The sequence below is a fragment of the Bicyclus anynana genome, chromosome 3 (genome assembly GCF_947172395.1).
Source record: "Bicyclus anynana chromosome 3, ilBicAnyn1.1, whole genome shotgun sequence".
Lineage (NCBI taxonomy): Eukaryota > Metazoa > Arthropoda > Insecta > Lepidoptera > Nymphalidae > Bicyclus > Bicyclus anynana.
In genome coordinates, this window is record NC_069085.1 from 18,655,815 (window position 1) to 18,675,165 (window position 19,351).

Genomic DNA, 19,351 nt, shown 5'->3' on the forward strand with positions numbered 1-19,351 from the left:
CTCAGTAATTATCATAAAAAAATATTGTAAGACAAACATAGATTAGTGTAACATCAATTATGTTATACACAAAACTTATACAGAGTTTTAAATGTGGCCGAACTTTTTTTTGCAAAGAAAATTATTATTTATTTAATTAAAGTTTTTAAGTTTTAGTTATTGTTTTTTGGAACAAATATCATACTAGGGTCATTCGTTTAGTTTTGACACCAAGTACTTTAAAAATACTAATTACCTACATTCTGTGAAAATAATCCCATTTTACGGTACCGCAGATAAGTAGTTTTGTGTACAATAAAATTGGTTTCATATAGGTACCTATTATTTACTATTAGATACAACTATTATTCGAGTAATTTTTTGTTTAGTTTAAGTAATACCCTTTATTGAAAACGTGCGAATTTTCAACATTATATTTAGAATATCGCGTTTAACTCTGTAGGGAAAAAATGTATCTAAAATGTTTATGGGGAAAAACTTGTAAGTATTCGAAATATTATCGGTGGAATTTCCGCATGATTTTCAAAGAGGTTTTAATCTGGACGATTCATCGTAATTATTATTCGCGATTCATTTTAGTTCTATATAAGTGATTTTTAAAACATTATAATTATTGTAGTTGTTGTACATCTGCATTGGAGTGGTGTTATTAGGTTTTATTAATTTTTTTTTCTGTAAATTTTAATTTTATCTTTAGATACAGATTAAAGTGAATTTATAGAGGTGAACTGACAAGCGAACGGTTTTAAAATTAACCCTCCCCTTCCCCGTCGCGCATTTTGGTAAACAGACAGTACTTGTCTTGATAGGTCAATAAGGAAGGCAATTAAGGGTTAAAAATATTTATGTATTTATGTAGTGTTCAAAATTGTACTTAAAGCTATATGAATCGCTTGAAATTGGTAAGAATTCGTTTATTGTTCATATCAGGGCTATGTGGTCTTGACTCACGCACATTCGATAAATGCTTTATAAAATTTTACATAATTATAAACCCACATAAATCCAATTTTACAGTTTAGTTCCGCCGTTATATGTGTGTATACGATACTCTTTATTCGCTCCCTCTATTTTTGCTCTTTAGTCTGTGTGCTTTAATTGCAAAATTTTCCAGAAAGCATCCTAAGACAGTATGGATTACTGCTAAGGGTCGGGGATTCTGACAGGGGGGCAATAGGGCTGATTGATTTATGGCTCGTTGGAAAAAGATAGTTATTTCTTACCCTTAATTAATTACCCATTTGAAACGTTTTGTTTTTTCAGAAAACCGTGTCAATTTTTTAAGTCTTTTGTTAAATTTTATTGCAAAAATTGATTGCTAATTTAGATGTTACTTGTTTAATTGTAGCCATATATTATAACGAATAAAATATAATGCTTTATTAAAAAAAATACATTAACAAAAACTCCTTCGAGTCATAAACCAATAACGTGGAAGCGGTTTGTGATGTAATGACACTTATGAATAAAAGAAAATAAATGTTTTTTATTGCCAAAGTGGGCTTTTATTTACGAATCTCATACAAATTACAATAAATACGGCAATTATTATTTACACTAAACTTAAGTATTTTATGTTTTAAACTATTGAACACGAATCTTATTTTCTAGAGTGAAACTTTATTGCTATTCATAGCTTCGAATATTTTATGGCAACACCCTGCCTATTAGTTAATTGAATTTGAAATTGACGCCACGATTTTCGCTAAAACTGAAGCCACTGATTGTTGACCCAAATTGCCGCGTAGCGTGGCGTCACGAAGCGTGGATATTTAGTAATTGTGGCGCGTCCATGAGTCTTTAAGCAATTTTTTTTCATAACCCCTCAATATTTCCGACAAGGTTACCACTTGATTTCAATTAAGTTTCTGTTCTACATAAACCTATTCATGAGCTTTCTTTTGGGCTGTATATTTTTATAAAATATTTATCACCCAACCACCACGAGGCCCAAGGACATATCATGGTCGGTAGAAAAGTTGAAACTAATCGCCCGGCTAATTAAACCAAATTTCTACTAAAAAAATTAAATTGAAAGTATCAATCTGATTGTTTTTTAATTTGCTGGGCAATTTCAGCGTACCTTGATTAGCTAAATTATGTATTGATCATGGCGAGGTTGGCAGGATAAATCACCTTAACGGTGTATCGGAAAATCGTTTGTATTTTGCGTTGCTCATCCATCTATATGCAATTTATTTAGAACTTCAGAATATCAGACGTATCATGATAAATAAAAGATGTACGTAAATGTAGCTTACAAAAATGCTTAAGTATATGTATAGTGTTACTGTCAATTATCTATTAAAGCTGTATAGCAAATCATTACCTATGTACAACATTCACAATTTCATTAAACAAAACTAGATTGCCCAACCTACATATTCCAATTACAATAATTAGCATAAGAAATACATTTAATATTTATACTAATGACTAAAACTTTTTAAATGCAAGTTATCAAATCCAAAAATGATGGTAAGTGAAATTTTTTTTTTTATAATTTTGTACTATTAGGTACAGTCAACATTCACTGATTTAAAAAGACATGCATGCGAGTTATATGGAAGTTTAATTAAGTACCTATTTATAAAGCTATTGTTATATCTATTTACTTTGCAATAATTTATAATAATCACACGAATTACTTAATAATATAATATATTTACAGTTTACATTAGAAAACGAATACTGCTTGATGTTAGTACTATCATATATTTACATTATATGAGTATTTAATACGTTTGATCAAAAATTATAACAATTGCGTATGAAATATTCAATTATTTGACAACTTTAATTTACCGAGAAACCAAGGAAATCTCTGTTTATTATTGTATCTGCGGAAACAACTGTCATTTTGGTTAACATAATTTTCAATTGTATGCAATAACAGGACCTTTATTCTAATAAAGGTAGAAATTTCTAATTATTAAGGTATGAGCTTCCAGTCAAAGTGATTTAGATCGGAGGTCAACAAAGTGACGATAGAATATGTTGATTAATATTTCGATGTACATCGCAGACGCATGGCGTCAAGTTGCGTGGCGTCACATTCGTCCTATTTTAAAAATGGCGTCAATTATTTTATATGAAGCAAATAAAAGGAATGGCACAGATAATTAGTATGTAATTGTACTTGAAATATGACTACTTGCTTAGATTTATTATAAAGCTTATGAATAAATTATTTACAATATACCTAATTATTGATATACAAAATGCAGTAAGTATATCAGCCTCTAGACATAGCCTCGTTCGCTTATAGAATAATATATTATGCATCTGTTCGTAATGTTTACTGAAGTCGGTAAATGGATGTGTGACTGACATAGGAACTCAGTCCTACAAGTAAATATGTCAGTTAGTCGTAAAAAAGGTGTAAAGTCCTCGACATACAAAGACTGCCTAAATTCTACTTTGGTTCGACGATAATTTACGAAGAACTCTTCGCATCGCCTTGACTTTGATTCAATATCATTTACAGATTCAAGTCTCGACTTTGATTATACAAATTTACATTTACAAAAGCGTTTACGTAGACTTGACTTTAATTTGTAAAAACTTTGACATAATAGGTACGAGTGCACCACTGTATTTAATGTGAATTATGCCATAAGGCGTCCACACAATGTTTGGCAAGGTCGTTGATGACACTACCATGATATGCGGGCGACGGGGAGGGAATGACTGCGCGGGTGTGTAGTCGTGCGTGCGGGGCAGAGGCTGGACGTGGGGTGCATCAGTTGTGGGTTTATCTGTCATAGCCACCACCTCCCGGCCCCGCGTAGGTATCATCGGGAGTGTTACGAACGAATTTGCCAATTTGTATAGGAAGTCATAAAAAAGTGTCCAGTGATCCGTATCCTACGGATCGCTTCGAATGGAATTTTTCTACCTTAAAATTAAAATTTCGTTTGATGCGATGCGTCCGAACATACGATGCGGATCAGTAGACACCTACCATTAGTATGCATGATTGGAATATTTCTTTCATCTAAAATACACCAGTGTATAAGTCCTGTATCACTGCGCCACGGGGCAGGAGTCCAGCAGCACGTTATGGATGGACCGCGCGTGTTTCCACTCCCGGGCCGTGCCCCCCACTATGACGTCACGGACGCAACCTTTGAAGTTCTCACGCCCTTCCGCCAGCTCGCTTGCTCCTTCTGTGAACATGGTAATCATATATATGGCTCGTAAACTTGTAATTTATGGATGTTTTTGTTATATTTTATTTATTTTCGTAATGATGACGCTTCGTTGGTGCGAAGAGTAGTAGTAGTTAATAGGTTGGTTTCTAAGAAATTCTCAGTAAAAATCCCTATACATTACCTGGGTGGTGATACATTACCGTGCCTCGGAGAGCATGTTAAGACGTTTTATACGTCTGATAATAATGCTCGTTACAAGAATAAGCATTATCACCCTAAGGTGTTAAATCGCTTCAGATTAGCGTATTGAGTCGAGAGAGTGAATGGAATTGTTGGAAAGGGAAGGTCAAGGCGAACGTTCACGGACCAAATCCAGGTCAAATAATGGCCAGGTCAAGTGTAAACCGACGAACTGGTACGAAAGGACTGCTAAGAATGGTACACAGAAGTGTATGACAAGTGGAAGGACGTTGGCTAGCCCTACGGGAAATAGGCATGCTGATAGTATGTATGTATAGAGAAGGCTCACCCGGCAGTCCGCCCACGTACAGCGGCGCGTCCAGAGCGCTGTCGGCGGCGGCGGGCAGCAGCGCGGGCGCGGCGCGCTCGTCGGGCGCGGCGTCCAGCGCCAGCCACACGCTCTGCCGCGACACGCGCGCGCGCACGGCGTGCCAGCGCCCGTCGCACGCGCGCGCGCTCGACTCCACGCGCGCGCTGCCCAGCGACAGCACCACCTGCAATTACTTCAATTAGCACCGGAAACAGCGCAGGTGGTGGTGCACGCCCATAAGCGCACCTCCTGCTACATCTTTATCATCATCATTTTTGACGACCTCAGTGGCGCAGTGGTATGCGCGGTGGATTTACAAGACGGAGGTCCTGGGTTCGATCCCCGGCTGGGCCGATTGAGATTTTCTTAATTGGTCCAGGTCTGGCTGGTGGGAGGCTTCGGCCGTGGCTAGTTACCACCCTACCGACAAAGACGTACCGCCAAGCGATTTAGCGTTCCGGTACGATGTCGTGTAGAAACCAAAAAAGGGTGTGGATTTTCATCCTCCTCCTAATAAGTTAGTCCGCTTCAATCTTAGACTGCATCATCACTTACCATCAGGTGAGATTGTAGTCAAGGGCTAACTTGTAAGATACCCTAAATGCACTAACGCTACCAACGAAATTCATTATCGCAACTCATAACTTTCCCAAAAATTATAATCAATAGCATATCCGATAGTACCATAGGTTTGATGTTATGTCTATCAGATGCTTAAACACCCCATATGTGGCCGTAACTCAGTTGGACGAGACCCCTGAGTGCACTTACGAATTTCCTTACCGCAATTCCGCTACGATGACCGTCTCTCACCCGCGTAATCCAATGGCATACCATTGGACTACTGTGTCTCATACACCAGCAGGACTGGAAAGGGAATCAAACCAAGCAAGCGCCTCGGCACTCACCGTCCCGTCCTTCAGTTCAAGCAAGGCGCCCGCCACAGCAGCCAACAGTCCGGAGCCGCTCGCCGCGCGGAACTGCAGCCTCAGCTCCACGGACTCCCCCTCCTCGCCCTCGATACCCTCCCCCGCGCCGTTCCACCCTCCCGCCCACTCTGCGTATGCGTCACCTGAACATGAAAAAGTTAAGTTTTCTATAAATATCTATTGAAATCCTAAACTGAGGTAGGTAATTGAAGAGGTAGGTAATTGAATTTTGTAATCCATGTGAATGCCATGTCCAAATATTAGTAATGCTTTTAACGGTCAAAACCCTAGGTCTAAGACCTTATATGCGCGACACGACAGTGTCTCGTTAAGACAAAATGTCTCTCTTAAATATCTCTCTCTTTCGTTGCGTTAGGACGAACGAAAACCATTATTAGCAGTTATTGGCCGACTATGCATTTTTCGATATGTCGTGAGTTATTAGATTAAGACTCGCTTATTAGATTAATATTAGACTCGCCTGCGAAGTAAGCGCCTCTCTCGATGTGCGGGAAGCACTGCCCCACCGCCGTGTGCGCGCGCGCGTCCCGCACCAGGTCCTCGGCGCGCCCGTTCACCGTCACCCGCCGCATGCAGCCCACGAAGCCGCCCACGCGGAGGATCTGGAAACAGATTGCGATGACAGTACTACTATCCGTCTCACACACCAGCATGGACGTGGAGGAAACAGTTCTGGGACTGTAGTCATTTCCTGGGAGAGCAGGCGCCTGCCGTTAAAACGGTCAGGGTCGTTGGGGTGGCCAATGTAGGCCGAGGAGACTGGAGAGCAATTGTGGAAAGTCACCTAGGGTGGAATTGACTCGCTGGTGGAAAGCCCAGCTTAGGAGAGTGTGACTAAGCCACTGAGAAGAGTTTGAGAGATAAAGAATGAGATGGGGTGGAAGATAAAAAAGAGATCTTCCAAGAATCAGATAATGAGTCTTATGACATACCTACGAGTATACCTACTCTACTACTAGTATATGGATGTTTCATTAGAAATACAATATGTGAAGCAATATGTTCTTTTTTTTTTATTTTTTTTTTTATTCTTTACAAGTTAGCCCTTGACTACAATCTAGAGAGTCTAATAGCGATTATGATGCACCTTAAATTAAACGACTGATTTATAAGACTGCCAAAATAATTATAGCAATCTTGGCAACATTGTGCGACGTTAAGGGGGAATAAACAGAATGAAATAAGGTACCGTTAGATGAATTATGGATATCTTAATTATGTCAATTTAACTTTACAGAGAGTCTTCTATATTTTCTTCTTTTGACATTCTTTTTGACGTGGGCGTACGAGAAGACCGTCAATTTCCTTAAAATGCTACTTCCAATTATTTACAACGCGAAGTGTAAGTTGCGTTGCGTATCAATTCTCTTTCTACAAACGCTAACGCTTCGAACACTAAAAATTGTAAGGCACTTTGTTATTATGGGCTCTGCTTAGATAGGAATGTTGAGGGGACTTGCAGAAATAAGTTGGAGCTCACGACGTCTTGGATCTAGGATCAAGATCAGAACATGAAAAATCATCAGGCTCTCAACACAGTTGATGTTTAAATTCTTGATTCCGTAAGATAGAAACTTACATATCAACACAATACTAAAAGTTTGATACTTACTGAGTTAGGAACATAAGGCACGAGCGCCTCGGGCGGCGGTCCCCCAAAGTACAGGCGCGCGGCGCGCGAGTGTGGCGGCGCGCGCGCGGTGGCAGCCGCGCCCGCACTCGACAGCACGATGCGGCTCCGAGATATGCGCACCGTCACCTGGGACGTGAACACGACCATGATCATAGCTATCGACTATCTCGTGAACACCGGTTTCTGACAAAAGCTAACACGTGTAATCCACTGCTCGTCTAGATAACCATGGATTGTTTATTACCTACTACTAGACTCGCGACAAGATTACGCCGTTAGAATTTTGTCACCTATCCCTGCGCTACATTGCGGTCTTAGCGTCCAGGTTAGACACTTCGTGTGTGAATACGGGTCGAGCACCTTGGTTCTAGGGCACCTTGGTCAAAGGATGTTGGATCGGATCGTTCACGGGTGTTAGGATCGCCTCAACACGACGTGTTATTGACGGGGAGGATGTGTTTTGTCACAGTCTCAGAAGAGAGAGTGAGAAAAGAACAAGAATGATGAGAAATAACTTACCTAATGAGCATCAAGAAAATGACCCGAGAACACGCTAAAAATGTACCGGGATTCGGCTTATAAAATCGAAGATGCTGGGCCATAGAAGGTAAAAGGTTTCTTTATGGCGTGTCGTACTCGTAGGTACTGAATTACCATCAATTGGACAATGTCAAAACAAAATCCTACTATGTATGAGTAGTGATTACCGTTAAGTTCTGCACTTCAGTTCAAGGTTTAAAAATTGTGAATTGTTCTAACGTTTCTTATCATATACATGAGTTTTTAGGGCTGAAAAGGAAAAAATTGCTTACAGAATGCCACAATCCGTCATCCATTCTCGCCGCGGCTAGTGTGATCTCCCGTCGTCGCCTGCCGCGGACCACTAGCCGCAGGCGACCTTCGCGTATCAGTAGCACTGTGTAGTGCTTCGGCTTCATTTTAGAACCCTAAAAACGAAACGATCAAATATGGAAAATTGACATCATGAAAGAGCTAGATCAAAGATCAGGCGAGCCACAAAGAGTAACTTCAAATGAAATTAGTAGGTAGGTGTGTAGGTACCTAAAATTAGAACAGTTGCAGTGTTGAGTCATTGCAAATATGGAATGTTAACATCATGAAGTCTTCATAAGTTTAAAATACAGCCTTTTGGTGTACCTGGGTGATTAGTAGGAGAATATCAATTCTTTCATTGTTGTATTATAAAGACGTGATACTTACAGGTAGGAGCATCATCAGTCCATCACTAGCAAATGTTCGCAGCTGCAGAGTAAAAGAGAACTCTCCTTTGGCCCCCTTGTCTTTGCTTTCGCGTCCGATCCGTAAAGTAGCGTAACTTCCCGTCACATCTCCGAATTTTACCGCACCCGCCTCTACAGTATACGAGGACATCTGGAAATGACGAAAATGATTACCCATAGACAGACAAAGATCATCCAAATTATAAAGCGCTGTCTATGAAAAAAGTGCGACCAAACCCGTTGTGTTCCTGGAAGATTTCAAAGTTGCTTTTAAGATTATCTTTGTACTATTTTCAAGAAAAGTTTTCAAGGCCAATTTTTGGCTTCAGAATCTTGCCTCGCGATTTCTTTTAATTTGAAGACATGCCGCTGCCGCTATTTATATAAAAAATCCTGAAGAATTCTAATGTTGAACTTCTGCGTTCTCGATTACTTTGACAACAGTAACATTTAGAGGAGCTGTTTTTAGGAACATTGAAGCCTACAGTCCTTTCTTCTAATATCTCTCATCTCTATCTATCTACTCATGGTTTAATTTAATTCCCATGATATTATTTTTCAGAGCTTTTAAATCTCAAAGTAGTTAGTTAAGACGTTTACTAACTATGTGTTAAACATAGTTAGTAAACGTCTCATAAGGACGGATTTTGCCGCAGGGCCGGATTAACGATGTCTAGAGGACAAATTCGCGGGCGTCCGCTAATGTGGTATAAATTGTATTGATCGTGACTGTATACCTTAGCACAACTAGTGTCCGCATCGGGCTGCGCTTGCAGGGCCCTGGGCTCCGTCAGCGCGTCCCGCAGCTCGCCGTCCGCTCGGCCCAGCCTCACTCCACCGCGCCGGACGCTTGTCTCCAGGCCTAGCCAACTAGAATGACAACACGATTTCATATTGATGAGTTGTTTTTGTGGGGAAAGGCGTCTTTGAAGATGTTCTTTGCTCTTTACCTATTTGAAAATTTCGTGATATTGTTATCTCACCGTGCATAACTTTTGGCAATAGTTTTTTGGGGACTTCTTCAGAAGATTTTACTATATATTTAGATTCTCATATTGCATTGCATTAAATAAATTTCACATTCCTTATTATGTAATTCATATCATATTATAAAGGTCATGTTGGTTGGTTAATGTTAAGGTCCAAAGTTGCTGGACCTCGCACCGGAGAACGCAGTGTTTACCAAGTGGCCGATGACCCCAAGCCGCCATCCGCCGATGACATCAAGCAGCAAACACCGTTGCAAGTCCATCGGCTGATAATAATGATGACTAATAATACTACCCACCTAATTATGCGTACAGAAACACGCACGCAATTGAGTATTTTGTACATAGACAAACTTACGTAGAATCAGCAATGACGTCAGCCAAAGTGCCAGTAAAGGCCCCAGCAGGCAGGAGCAGCCCCGACGAGTGCGTGGCGGGAACACCTCCTAAGTACAGTCCACGGTTCCGCGCCGCGAAGGCGCCGCCGGCCAATGCACCCACACCGACGCGCTTCTCATCAACCCAGACCTCCATCTATAAAAGATTGAATCTGTTTTAGTCGATTTTTTCCGAGGTAGGTTTCTTCACATGTTTTAGTTAATTGCGTTTTTCTATACCTAAGTATACCTACTTGTATTATAATAATTAATGAGAGAGATAATGAGAGCTAAAGCTTGTGAGTTAGTGATGTAGTGCTCAGCGCCGGCATTAAGTAAATTTTTAAATGGAACGAAATCCAATTAAACGCGCCTGTGTTGTTTGCTCATAATAATATGCAGACACCTATCCCAAATTATGTGTGTGTAAAATAAGAATGGAACGCGAAGTTCTTGACCATACTCTGGGGTAACCAGTTGAAATGAAAATCAGCCGCAATACTGTCTACGGTTGAAAAGGATTATCATTTAGGCGCTCTCTAGGATTTGGCGCCTGGAGCCTCTGCTCCGTTCGCCCTGGTAGTGCTATTATTGTCTAAAACTCCATTAAAATATAATAAATCTACTAACCTGTTTATGAACCCGAACTAATCGCACGGTGTGCAAAACTCCGTCATCTAGTTTAGTTCCGTTGAGTCTCAGCTTTAGTTCTCCTTTACCTGCGTTGGCCATTAGATCCAGTTCACCTGCAAAGACATGATCAAATATACTATTTACCCATTTTATATGTACTCTAGAATAAAGGTATTCACCATATGTTTAATCACCATTGAATTTAAAGAAGTTTTAACAAGTAATTTCCTAAGTTGCTCTCTTTATGAAGTCTGTGATTTAAATTAAAATCGTTAAGATATGAGTCACTTTCACATGGTAGAAACTGTGAATTTATTTTCCATTCATTCCTTCCTCCGTGATTTGTTATGGCAAATAGCCATAACAAATCGGATAATGGATTTGGTTCATTGCTAATACTTAATAGTTTTTCTAACAGTGTTTTTGCGCCTGTTAACCTGCTTTAGTTTTATAAGAGCAATCTCTAAATATTTTAAAAGTTTAATGAAGTACTCTTTACCATTTAGAAGAGATAAGACAAGATAATGATTATCATCTCCATCTTCATCGTCAACTTCGTTATCATCCACTACGATGGTGGGAGCTCTGTAGAGTACCAGTCCGGTCGGGGATCTGGCACGGAACGATATGCCGATGGACGTCTTGCGACGAATCACTGGAGACGCGAGTTCGATGAAACCGGCACCTTCGAATACAGCTGAACGAAGTGGCTGCAAATTAAATAATAGAACATTAATCTCAAAAGACTTTTTGCTATGATTTGCTTCAATTTGAAGCGATAAATTAATTATCGGATTTGGATGACGTATAGCTACTTTCAGGGTGTGTGTTGTTTAAGCGAAGTGTTCTGCAAGATACGATACTGCAATAACAGTTATACAAAATGTACAGCGTCATCTTTTCTACTCATATGAGGCCATCTAGATAACTCATACTTAGTATGCTTGTTTTTCCAAATTGTAATTTGGGTATAGTTATAGCGAGTATGAAAAGCTTTTAAGCTAGCATGTGATCTAAGGCTACAAGGATAAGATTGTAATAATGTGCGCATTTGACTATATTATATCTGCTTTTCAACAGACTTGACTATAGCTAAGCGTAAGCTTTTCTTTTAATAAAAAAATAAATAATACACAAGCAAATAGGTATTGAGTTGTCGTGATGAGCTAATTTATAGTTTGTGAGTTACACGGTCTTTTAGAAATAGTTGCGATTTTCTTACCCTAGCAGCACATCCCGGTTCAACTCCATATCTGGTGGAAGTGTCCATCAGGTCATAACCCTCCCTGTCCACCATGATGCCGCCGACGCAACCCAGCAACGGCAAGGACTCGTACCCCAGGCCTTCGCCCTCGGGAGGCAGGCCTCCGACCCAGTACGTGGAGCTGGACAGTTCTGGCAGGGAGGCCGCGGACTGCACCGGAGGAGAGGGAGACCCGAGGGTTTCCTCGCCGTTCACGCGCAGACTGCCTGGGGACCAGCCGCATACATATCATATACAGTAACCACTACTTACATAATAAATTGGTAAAGGACGAGAAGAGTATCATGGAAACTTATTGAAGTTTGAAATTACATGAGAGACTATGTCAAACCAAATTTTTGAATCAGCTTTATTTTTCAAGTAAAAATACAATATGGAACACAAATAAGTGTAAAGTCTTCAATGAACCCTATCAAGTAAAAAATCCAAGTTAGATGTTTCATAATTACAAGTAAGAAAAGTTCAGTCTTGTATTCATTTTGGAAAGAAGCTTTCCAAAAAGTGGTAATAGTTGAAAAACTGTATTAATAACACTATATATTGACATCAAACGGCTTATAGGGAGTCGCTAATAATCTAGATAGCTTGACAAGTTGAGAAGGAAAGGGCACAGTACCTCTCTCAAGGCCGTTGAAGACCCTCGTAGCCTGCAGATGAGTCGGTCGGCCGTCGCAGTGGCGCCCGCCCGCCGTGATCTCGAGCCTGGACTCCGAGTACTGCACCAGGAACACCACGCGACAGGAGCGCACCCACACAGATACTGAACGATTCTGTTTTACGAGAACAACAGTTGAGATGAGAATCTCTTTTTGAAATTCATCACTATTGAAGGTATGCAGTTACATAACTTCTAAGGTTAGTGTTTCTTACAGCAAATGACGCTGTTTGCTTGGCAGTGTCCTGTTGAATCTTGTTATCGTGAGATTTTAATATTCTGTTTATTCCTTCAAATGAATTCTTCTATCCACATTCAGAACCACCATGTTAACAATAATAGTAGTGGTAATTTTGTAACAAGAATATTCTTTATGGTCCATACGGTTGCTAGCGTAATTATAAGCTCATAGAAGCTTAACCTTAAATTTACGGCAGCACTCTCTGCTCAGCTCTGAACGTCTCTCAGTGATGGTTTTTTAATAATATCCTGTGGACCTGCTGGTCTTTTACTATTTTTGATCTACTCATATTGTCAACTATCCATTGCTTTAATAACGTTGTTTATTGACGGAGCATACTCACGTTAGCGTTGTCGTGAGCGAGGAAGAGCAGCGCATCGGTGTCGGTGGTGCGGAAGGTGAGCGCGAGGCTGAACCGCCGGCGGTCGGACGGTCGCCGCGAGCGACGCAGCGCCACGTAGCCGGCGCCGCCCATCCACACCATGCCCTCGCTGCCGCGGGAGTCGCTGTACCATCTGATACAAAGGAAACAACTTGGAGAGACCAGAAAGCGACGGGAGCCCGGGAGGTGGAGAACTATACCAACTGACATGAAAAACAAATACTTTTTAATAAATATTAGTTGATGTTGCTCTGACAGTTCAAATGATAAGGAACTAACCATCTACATATCCTTAGTGTTCTACCAATTGGTGCTACATTTTCGCGTAAGTGATTATCGTCAGCCACCTTGAGGTTGTCAAAATAACCTTTTACGTTTCCTAAGTTGGATTATGTTTATTAAATGCCCAGGATATTTTTTTTTGGAAATGCCTATAAGGTTGTGAACAGATGAAATAATGCCTGAAGGTATCATTGAAGGGACTGCTTGCAGATATGAAAGTTTTTGATAACACTTACCTCTGTGTGCAGCCAATGCATTTTGCAGTAGGCGGTTGCTTCGCAAAAGCCCAAAGCCCTATCGCTCCATGGTCGGCATGCAATGAATGGACGCAGGCCGGCAGCGAAGCACCCGTCTCTCCAAGCCACCACAACGCCGGCCGCAGGAGCCCCGACCCTGGAGCCACTGCTGTGCTGTTGGTGGAAGTGATAGCGGGTGTTCCCGCCCGCTCAACGCGAAGCTTGACAGTTCCCCATACCCTGCCGGATTCAACTAAAATGTTAATAAAACTAGCCAGTTGTATTTTTTTTTTTTTTTTTTTTTTTTTTTTTTTTTTTTTTTTTTTTTTTTTTTTTTTTTTTTTTTTTTTATTTTTATTTATTTTGGCAAGTATGCAGGTTGGATAACTTGTCTGGTCATAATTCTCGAGTCACCAAACTTGAGAACATCGATTATTATTCTTTGTTTCTTGACAGATTTTTTGGTATGATAAACATTGCTTAACTTTCATTTTCAATTTCAATCTATTTTTGTTTCGGCGCTCTTTCGAAACTAGCAAATCTTAATAAAGCAAAAGCAACCAAAATAAATGTTATGTGCTAGTGGTCACCTCTCTATGTGCAGACGGTAGGTGGTGTGGTCGGCGTCGTCCAGCGTCGGCTGCAGCAGCTCAGGGTGTTGGATGACACCCTCGCCTCCCCCGACGTTCCACCGCAGCTGCAGTCTTCCTTTGTCGACGGCTAGACGCATGTAGCGGCCCGTGTCCTCCTGTGTAGGACAATACAAATATAATGTAATCTGCAATTGACACATTGTTGAGTAGATGAAGAAATATCTAAATAGTAAAACATCTGAAAACTGTCAAAAACAAATAAATTATTGATGTCGACGGTAAGATCCAAAAAGTAGTGAACAGAACCTGGTCAGGTAGGTATAGCAGTGTGCCATCTCGTACGACAGCCTCGAAGCTCAAGGCCAGGGTAGCTCTGGTAGCGGCCGGGCCGGTCCATGCGGAGTAGGCGCGCGCACAGCCGGCACCAGCGGCTCCGGGGGATGTCACTGACACTGATATCTGTAAAAGGATAAAACCATAAATCAGTAAATATTGTATAACAAAGTCTCCAGGTCAGTAACAATGCTATGAGGTAAGATGTCAGTGCCTACACACTGGCGCTGCCTTGCACGATGAAATTACTACGCCACCTTTTGTAGGGTGAAAGAACTAGGTATTGTATCGATGTGCTGACCATAGAGGTAAGGTACACAAATGCGATCTTCAAGACAATACTGAATGGTTTTCAATAAACACATTAATCAATTTTTAATACGGTATCCACCAACAGACGGAGTGATTCAAGGGGAAGAGAGAAAGAAGAAATAAGTGTGGAAGTTTTAAATGCTGCTCGAATTTAAATGTCTATGTATGTGTTTCAAATAATAGGACGCTTACAGAAGAAGAAACAAGAGATTCTAATACTAAACGACAATGAATGTTAAAGATTGAAAGAAGATGTTAAAGAAGAAAAACTCACGCTGACTAGATGCAGTTGTGGGAAGTGTGTAATTTTATTTAACTTTTTATTTTCTTCATTTTATATATTTCGTGACCTTCAAACATAAGCGTGAATCCTCATATAAGGAGGTTACAGCGAGTAAAAATAACAAAATAACCATTAATGGATAAAAGCCTATGTAAATTTATCTCATTTAACTGTAAGAGTGTGAAACGTTCGGCGCAAGGAATATATGAGCTAAGCAGAGCAGCTGATATAATTGCATTGCAAGAAACCTGGTTGCTGCCGGATGAATTAACTTTCCTCGACACAATAAGTGAGGATTTCAGCGCAACCGGAGTGTCTGCAGTGGACACATCCGCTGGTATCGTCCGTGGAAGGCCGTTCGGAGAAGTCGCGCTGCTATGGAGGCGTAGTATTTTCCAGAATGTGACAGTGATACAGTGCGATAACCCACGTATATGTGCCATTAAAGTGTCATTACAAGATAAATCGTTTTTAGTGCTAAGTGTATATATGCCCACTGACGCAGTGGCCAATCTAATGGATTTCACAGACGTGCTTGGTTCGGTGAGTGCTATTATAGATGCATACAGTGAAAACAGTGTATATATATTAGGGGATTTTAATGCGCACCCGTCTGAGTTGTTTTTTCACGAACTTTCTAAATTCGGCAGTGAGCAGAAATGGACTTGCATAGATACCGAAATACTAGGTTTACAATCTGACACCTATACTTTTATAAGTGAAGTTCATGGCTCCAAGCGGTGGCTCGATCATTGTTTAGTTACTGAGGCCGCGGTTGAGTCAGTGTATAATGCTTTTGTTTCTTATGACGTTTTGTGGTCCGACCACTTTCCTCTGGTGATAGAATGCAATTTAAATGGAATAGTACCTAAAAGAAATATTACGAACAACTCTCTGAATACAACAACATATTGGGGGGAGAGAAACCAACAACAGATATTCACATACCAGAGGGAATGTCATGAGAGACTGAAGCTAATAGACTTTCCACGTGAGCTGCGCGATTGTTGTGATCGTGCTTGCAATGACGTTGTACATAGATCTGTGATTTCGAAATTGTACAGCGACATCGTTAATGCCTTAACGGAATCATCCGTGATTGGTCATGAAAGCGGGAGGCGTGTAGTAAAGAAGACCGTTATAGGCTGGAATAAGTACGTCGCGAGCGCACACGAGGAGGCCAGGCACAAATTCTCGATATGGTTGTGGTACGGTAAACCAATGGTAGGTCGCTTTTACCTTGACATGTGCGAGACTAGAAGAATTTTCAAATCCCGTCTAAAATGGTGTCAAGATCATGAACATCAAATAAAAATGGACATTCTGGCCTCATATCATTCCAAAAATAATTTTCGTGGTTTCTGGAAAAACACCAATAAAATGAATAACAGGCCAGCCCTCCCCGTGAGCGTCAGTGGTGTGTGTGAGCCCGTTAATATTTCGAATCTCTTTGTGGATCATTTTTCTGTACAATCGCCTCTCAGCCTCTCTCAACCAGCAGTGTTTAGTGCTGAGATCAACGAAAAGATGGGGATTGTATTTAAATGTGCAGATGTAGCGCATACTATTAAAAATATGACAAGAGGTAAATCCCCCGGTCATGATGGTCTCAGCATCGAGCATTTACAATATGCTGGCTCACATCTACCCAGAGTGCTGACCATGCTCTATAACATTTGTATTAGTCACAGTTTTATGCCAAGGGAGATGATGCGTACCATAGTAGTGCCTATTGTGAAAAATAAAACTGGTGACTTATCGGATAAAAACAATTACAGGCCTATTTCAATAGCTACTATAGTCGCTAAGGTGTTTGATAGTTTGCTTAACACTCAAGTAAATAAGCTAGTTAAGCCTCATGACAACCAGTTTGGTTTTCGTCCAGGGCTGTCAACAGAAAGTGCAGTATTGAGTCTTAAGCATACTGTCAAATACTACGCTAGGCGTAAAACTCCAGTTTATGCCTGCTTTCTAGATCTTTCTAGGGCATTTGACCTGGTTTCTTACGATATCTTGTGGGGGAAGCTAGAAGCAGTTAAAGCACCACCCGAACTCACCAATATATTTAAATTTTGGTACAGAAACCAGGTCAATTATGTCCGATGGGCGGGAACGTTATCACGTCCCTATGGGTTGGAGTGTGGAGTCAGACAGGGTGGGCTAAGTTCTACGACGCTTTTCAACCTATATATTGACGAGTTGCTGGGTGAGCTCAGCGGTACCAGAATCGGCTGTTACATTGACGGGGTTTGTGTAAATAACATAAGCTACGCCGATGACATGGTGCTGCTGAGTGCATCACTTTGTGGCCTGCGTAAGCTGTTGGCAATATGTGAGGCTTATGTGGAAAGGCACGGGTTAATTTATAATGCCAAGAAAAGCGAAGTGATGGTCTTTGAGGCTGAGGGAAAGTTACCAAGTAACGTTCCATCGCTTGTACTAAATGGGACAATTTTGAAACAAGTTCACCAATTTAAATATCTAGGACATATTTTGACCCCCGACCTCAAGGACGACACGGATATTGAAAGGGAGCGGAGAGCATTGTCAGTTAGAGCTAACATGCTTGCACGCAGGTTTGCACGCTGCTCACAGCAAGTTAAGACAACATTATTTAAGGCCTATTGCACTATTTTTTACACATGCAGCCTGTGGGCAAAATATACACAAAGATCGTACAATGCTCTCCGTATCCAGTACAATAATGCATTCAGGGCTATTATGGGGCTACCTCGTTACTGTAGCGCGTCAGGGATGTTCGCGGAAGCAAGAGTTGATTGCTTTTATGCAACAATGCGCAAAAGATGCGGATCCCTGGTGCGAAGGCTGCGAGGCAGTACCAACAGCATTTTGGCAGTAATCGCCAGCAGACTAGACTGCACCTACGTGAACCACTGTTGTGGCGTTTCTAATGGAATGACATAGCACTGGTTCTCGTAAATACAATAGGTTTTAAGTAACTAACATAGATAATAAGAAATATTGTTATTTACTAATTTTTAGGTTTAGGTATACACAATTAACATACTTATAAGATAATTTTACTAACAAAATGAGTCTTGGTTACTTTAAATAAATGAATTATTATTATTATTATTATTATATACCTAAAAAACGATATTGTCCATTTGACACTCTAATTTAGTCGAACACTAGAGAATAATAAAGCCCATAAAACTCGTACCTAATACTTTATTCTGTATTCTACTTACCGAAGAAGCTGCGTGTTTCGCTCGTTGTATTTGCTCTCTCAGCGCTAGAAAAGCTGGATTCAGTGAAGCTGCAGCGCTTTCGTGTTCCCTCGCCCGCGCCGCCGCAGCCGCCGCCAGCGCTTCGGCCACCTCCCGCCCGCGCAGTGTGTTGCCGCGGATCTGCGAAACTACATCAGTTGTATTGTTATTATTACAGGCAATAAACGCCAACATGGGTTTCATTGGTTCGTAACTTCTCCGGGAATCCGGGAATTCAATCTACGAGTATGTTTCCTAAGATTTGCTGTAGGTACCCACAGTTTGTTTGAATATAATGTTGTTGAAACTTTTAACTCTTTAATATATTTTGATTGCTCCTCAAGAGCTGAGTGTACTTTCATTTCTCTTTTTTAATATAAACTCAAATGGAAAACCATTGTTTGATTCTTAAAGTAATGATTTTCCATTTGAGGTTATCCACTTTCCGAATTCCTTAGATGTTCTACGATGCATTAATCTATGCCCGCTACATACTCCATATTACCTCGTAAGCCTAACCTTAAGATATCTATTAAACGCTCGACTGAATCAAAAGCCATCTACTTACTAACCGTGTTCCTCAGCAGCTCCCAACGCAGTGTCTCCCAACCTCTGCAAAGCAGCAAGGTTCCGTCTCAACTGGTACCGCACTTTCCTCCTGGTCTCGGCCGCTTCGTCGTATAACGCACGAGTGCTCGCGAACACTCGTTCGGCTTGCGTGCTCGCGACTCGTAACGTCGGCACGGCGTTGTTCCCCGCGCCGCTCGCCGCACCGCTCTCCGCGCCGCTCGCGAGCGCTCTTTCACGCCATCCCAACCCTCGGAGACCAACGCTGACTGCGTCGGTGCCGCGCTGTGCCGTTTCCAGCTCACGGCGAAGTTCTGACAACAATGAAGATTCATTGGCTTGTAATGAAAGCAGACTCTAGACTCTAGATTGTCAAAATAGTCAGAAAAAATTAAACTTTGTATGTGTCATTGTCTTTTGTAATTATTTACCACTTTATTTGGAAT

At 41.0% G+C, this 19,351-nt stretch overlaps 1 protein-coding gene across 1 annotated transcript in view; it reads right to left on the reverse strand.

Moving 5' to 3' along the window:
- Positions 1–682: 682 nt before the first annotated feature.
- Positions 683–19,351, reverse strand: part of LOC112049345 (laminin subunit alpha-1) — a 186,822-nt gene continuing 168,153 nt past the window's right edge. Inside the window, exons 33-51 of the mRNA XM_052891292.1 lie at positions 18,911–19,219; positions 18,321–18,487; positions 14,487–14,639; positions 14,178–14,335; positions 13,588–13,827; positions 13,031–13,202; positions 12,408–12,561; positions 11,750–11,997; positions 11,027–11,237; positions 10,525–10,640; positions 9,876–10,051; positions 9,266–9,398; positions 8,509–8,679; positions 8,100–8,234; positions 7,267–7,413; positions 6,115–6,256; positions 5,613–5,776; positions 4,684–4,888; positions 683–4,169 (exon numbers count right to left, since the gene is read on the reverse strand). Of these exons, the coding sequence (XP_052747252.1) occupies positions 4,027–4,169; positions 4,684–4,888; positions 5,613–5,776; positions 6,115–6,256; positions 7,267–7,413; positions 8,100–8,234; positions 8,509–8,679; positions 9,266–9,398; positions 9,876–10,051; positions 10,525–10,640; positions 11,027–11,237; positions 11,750–11,997; positions 12,408–12,561; positions 13,031–13,202; positions 13,588–13,827; positions 14,178–14,335; positions 14,487–14,639; positions 18,321–18,487; positions 18,911–19,219 (3,344 nt within the window). The 3' untranslated portion in view covers positions 683–4,026. The remainder of the gene's footprint in view (positions 4,170–4,683; positions 4,889–5,612; positions 5,777–6,114; positions 6,257–7,266; positions 7,414–8,099; positions 8,235–8,508; positions 8,680–9,265; positions 9,399–9,875; positions 10,052–10,524; positions 10,641–11,026; positions 11,238–11,749; positions 11,998–12,407; positions 12,562–13,030; positions 13,203–13,587; positions 13,828–14,177; positions 14,336–14,486; positions 14,640–18,320; positions 18,488–18,910; positions 19,220–19,351) is intronic.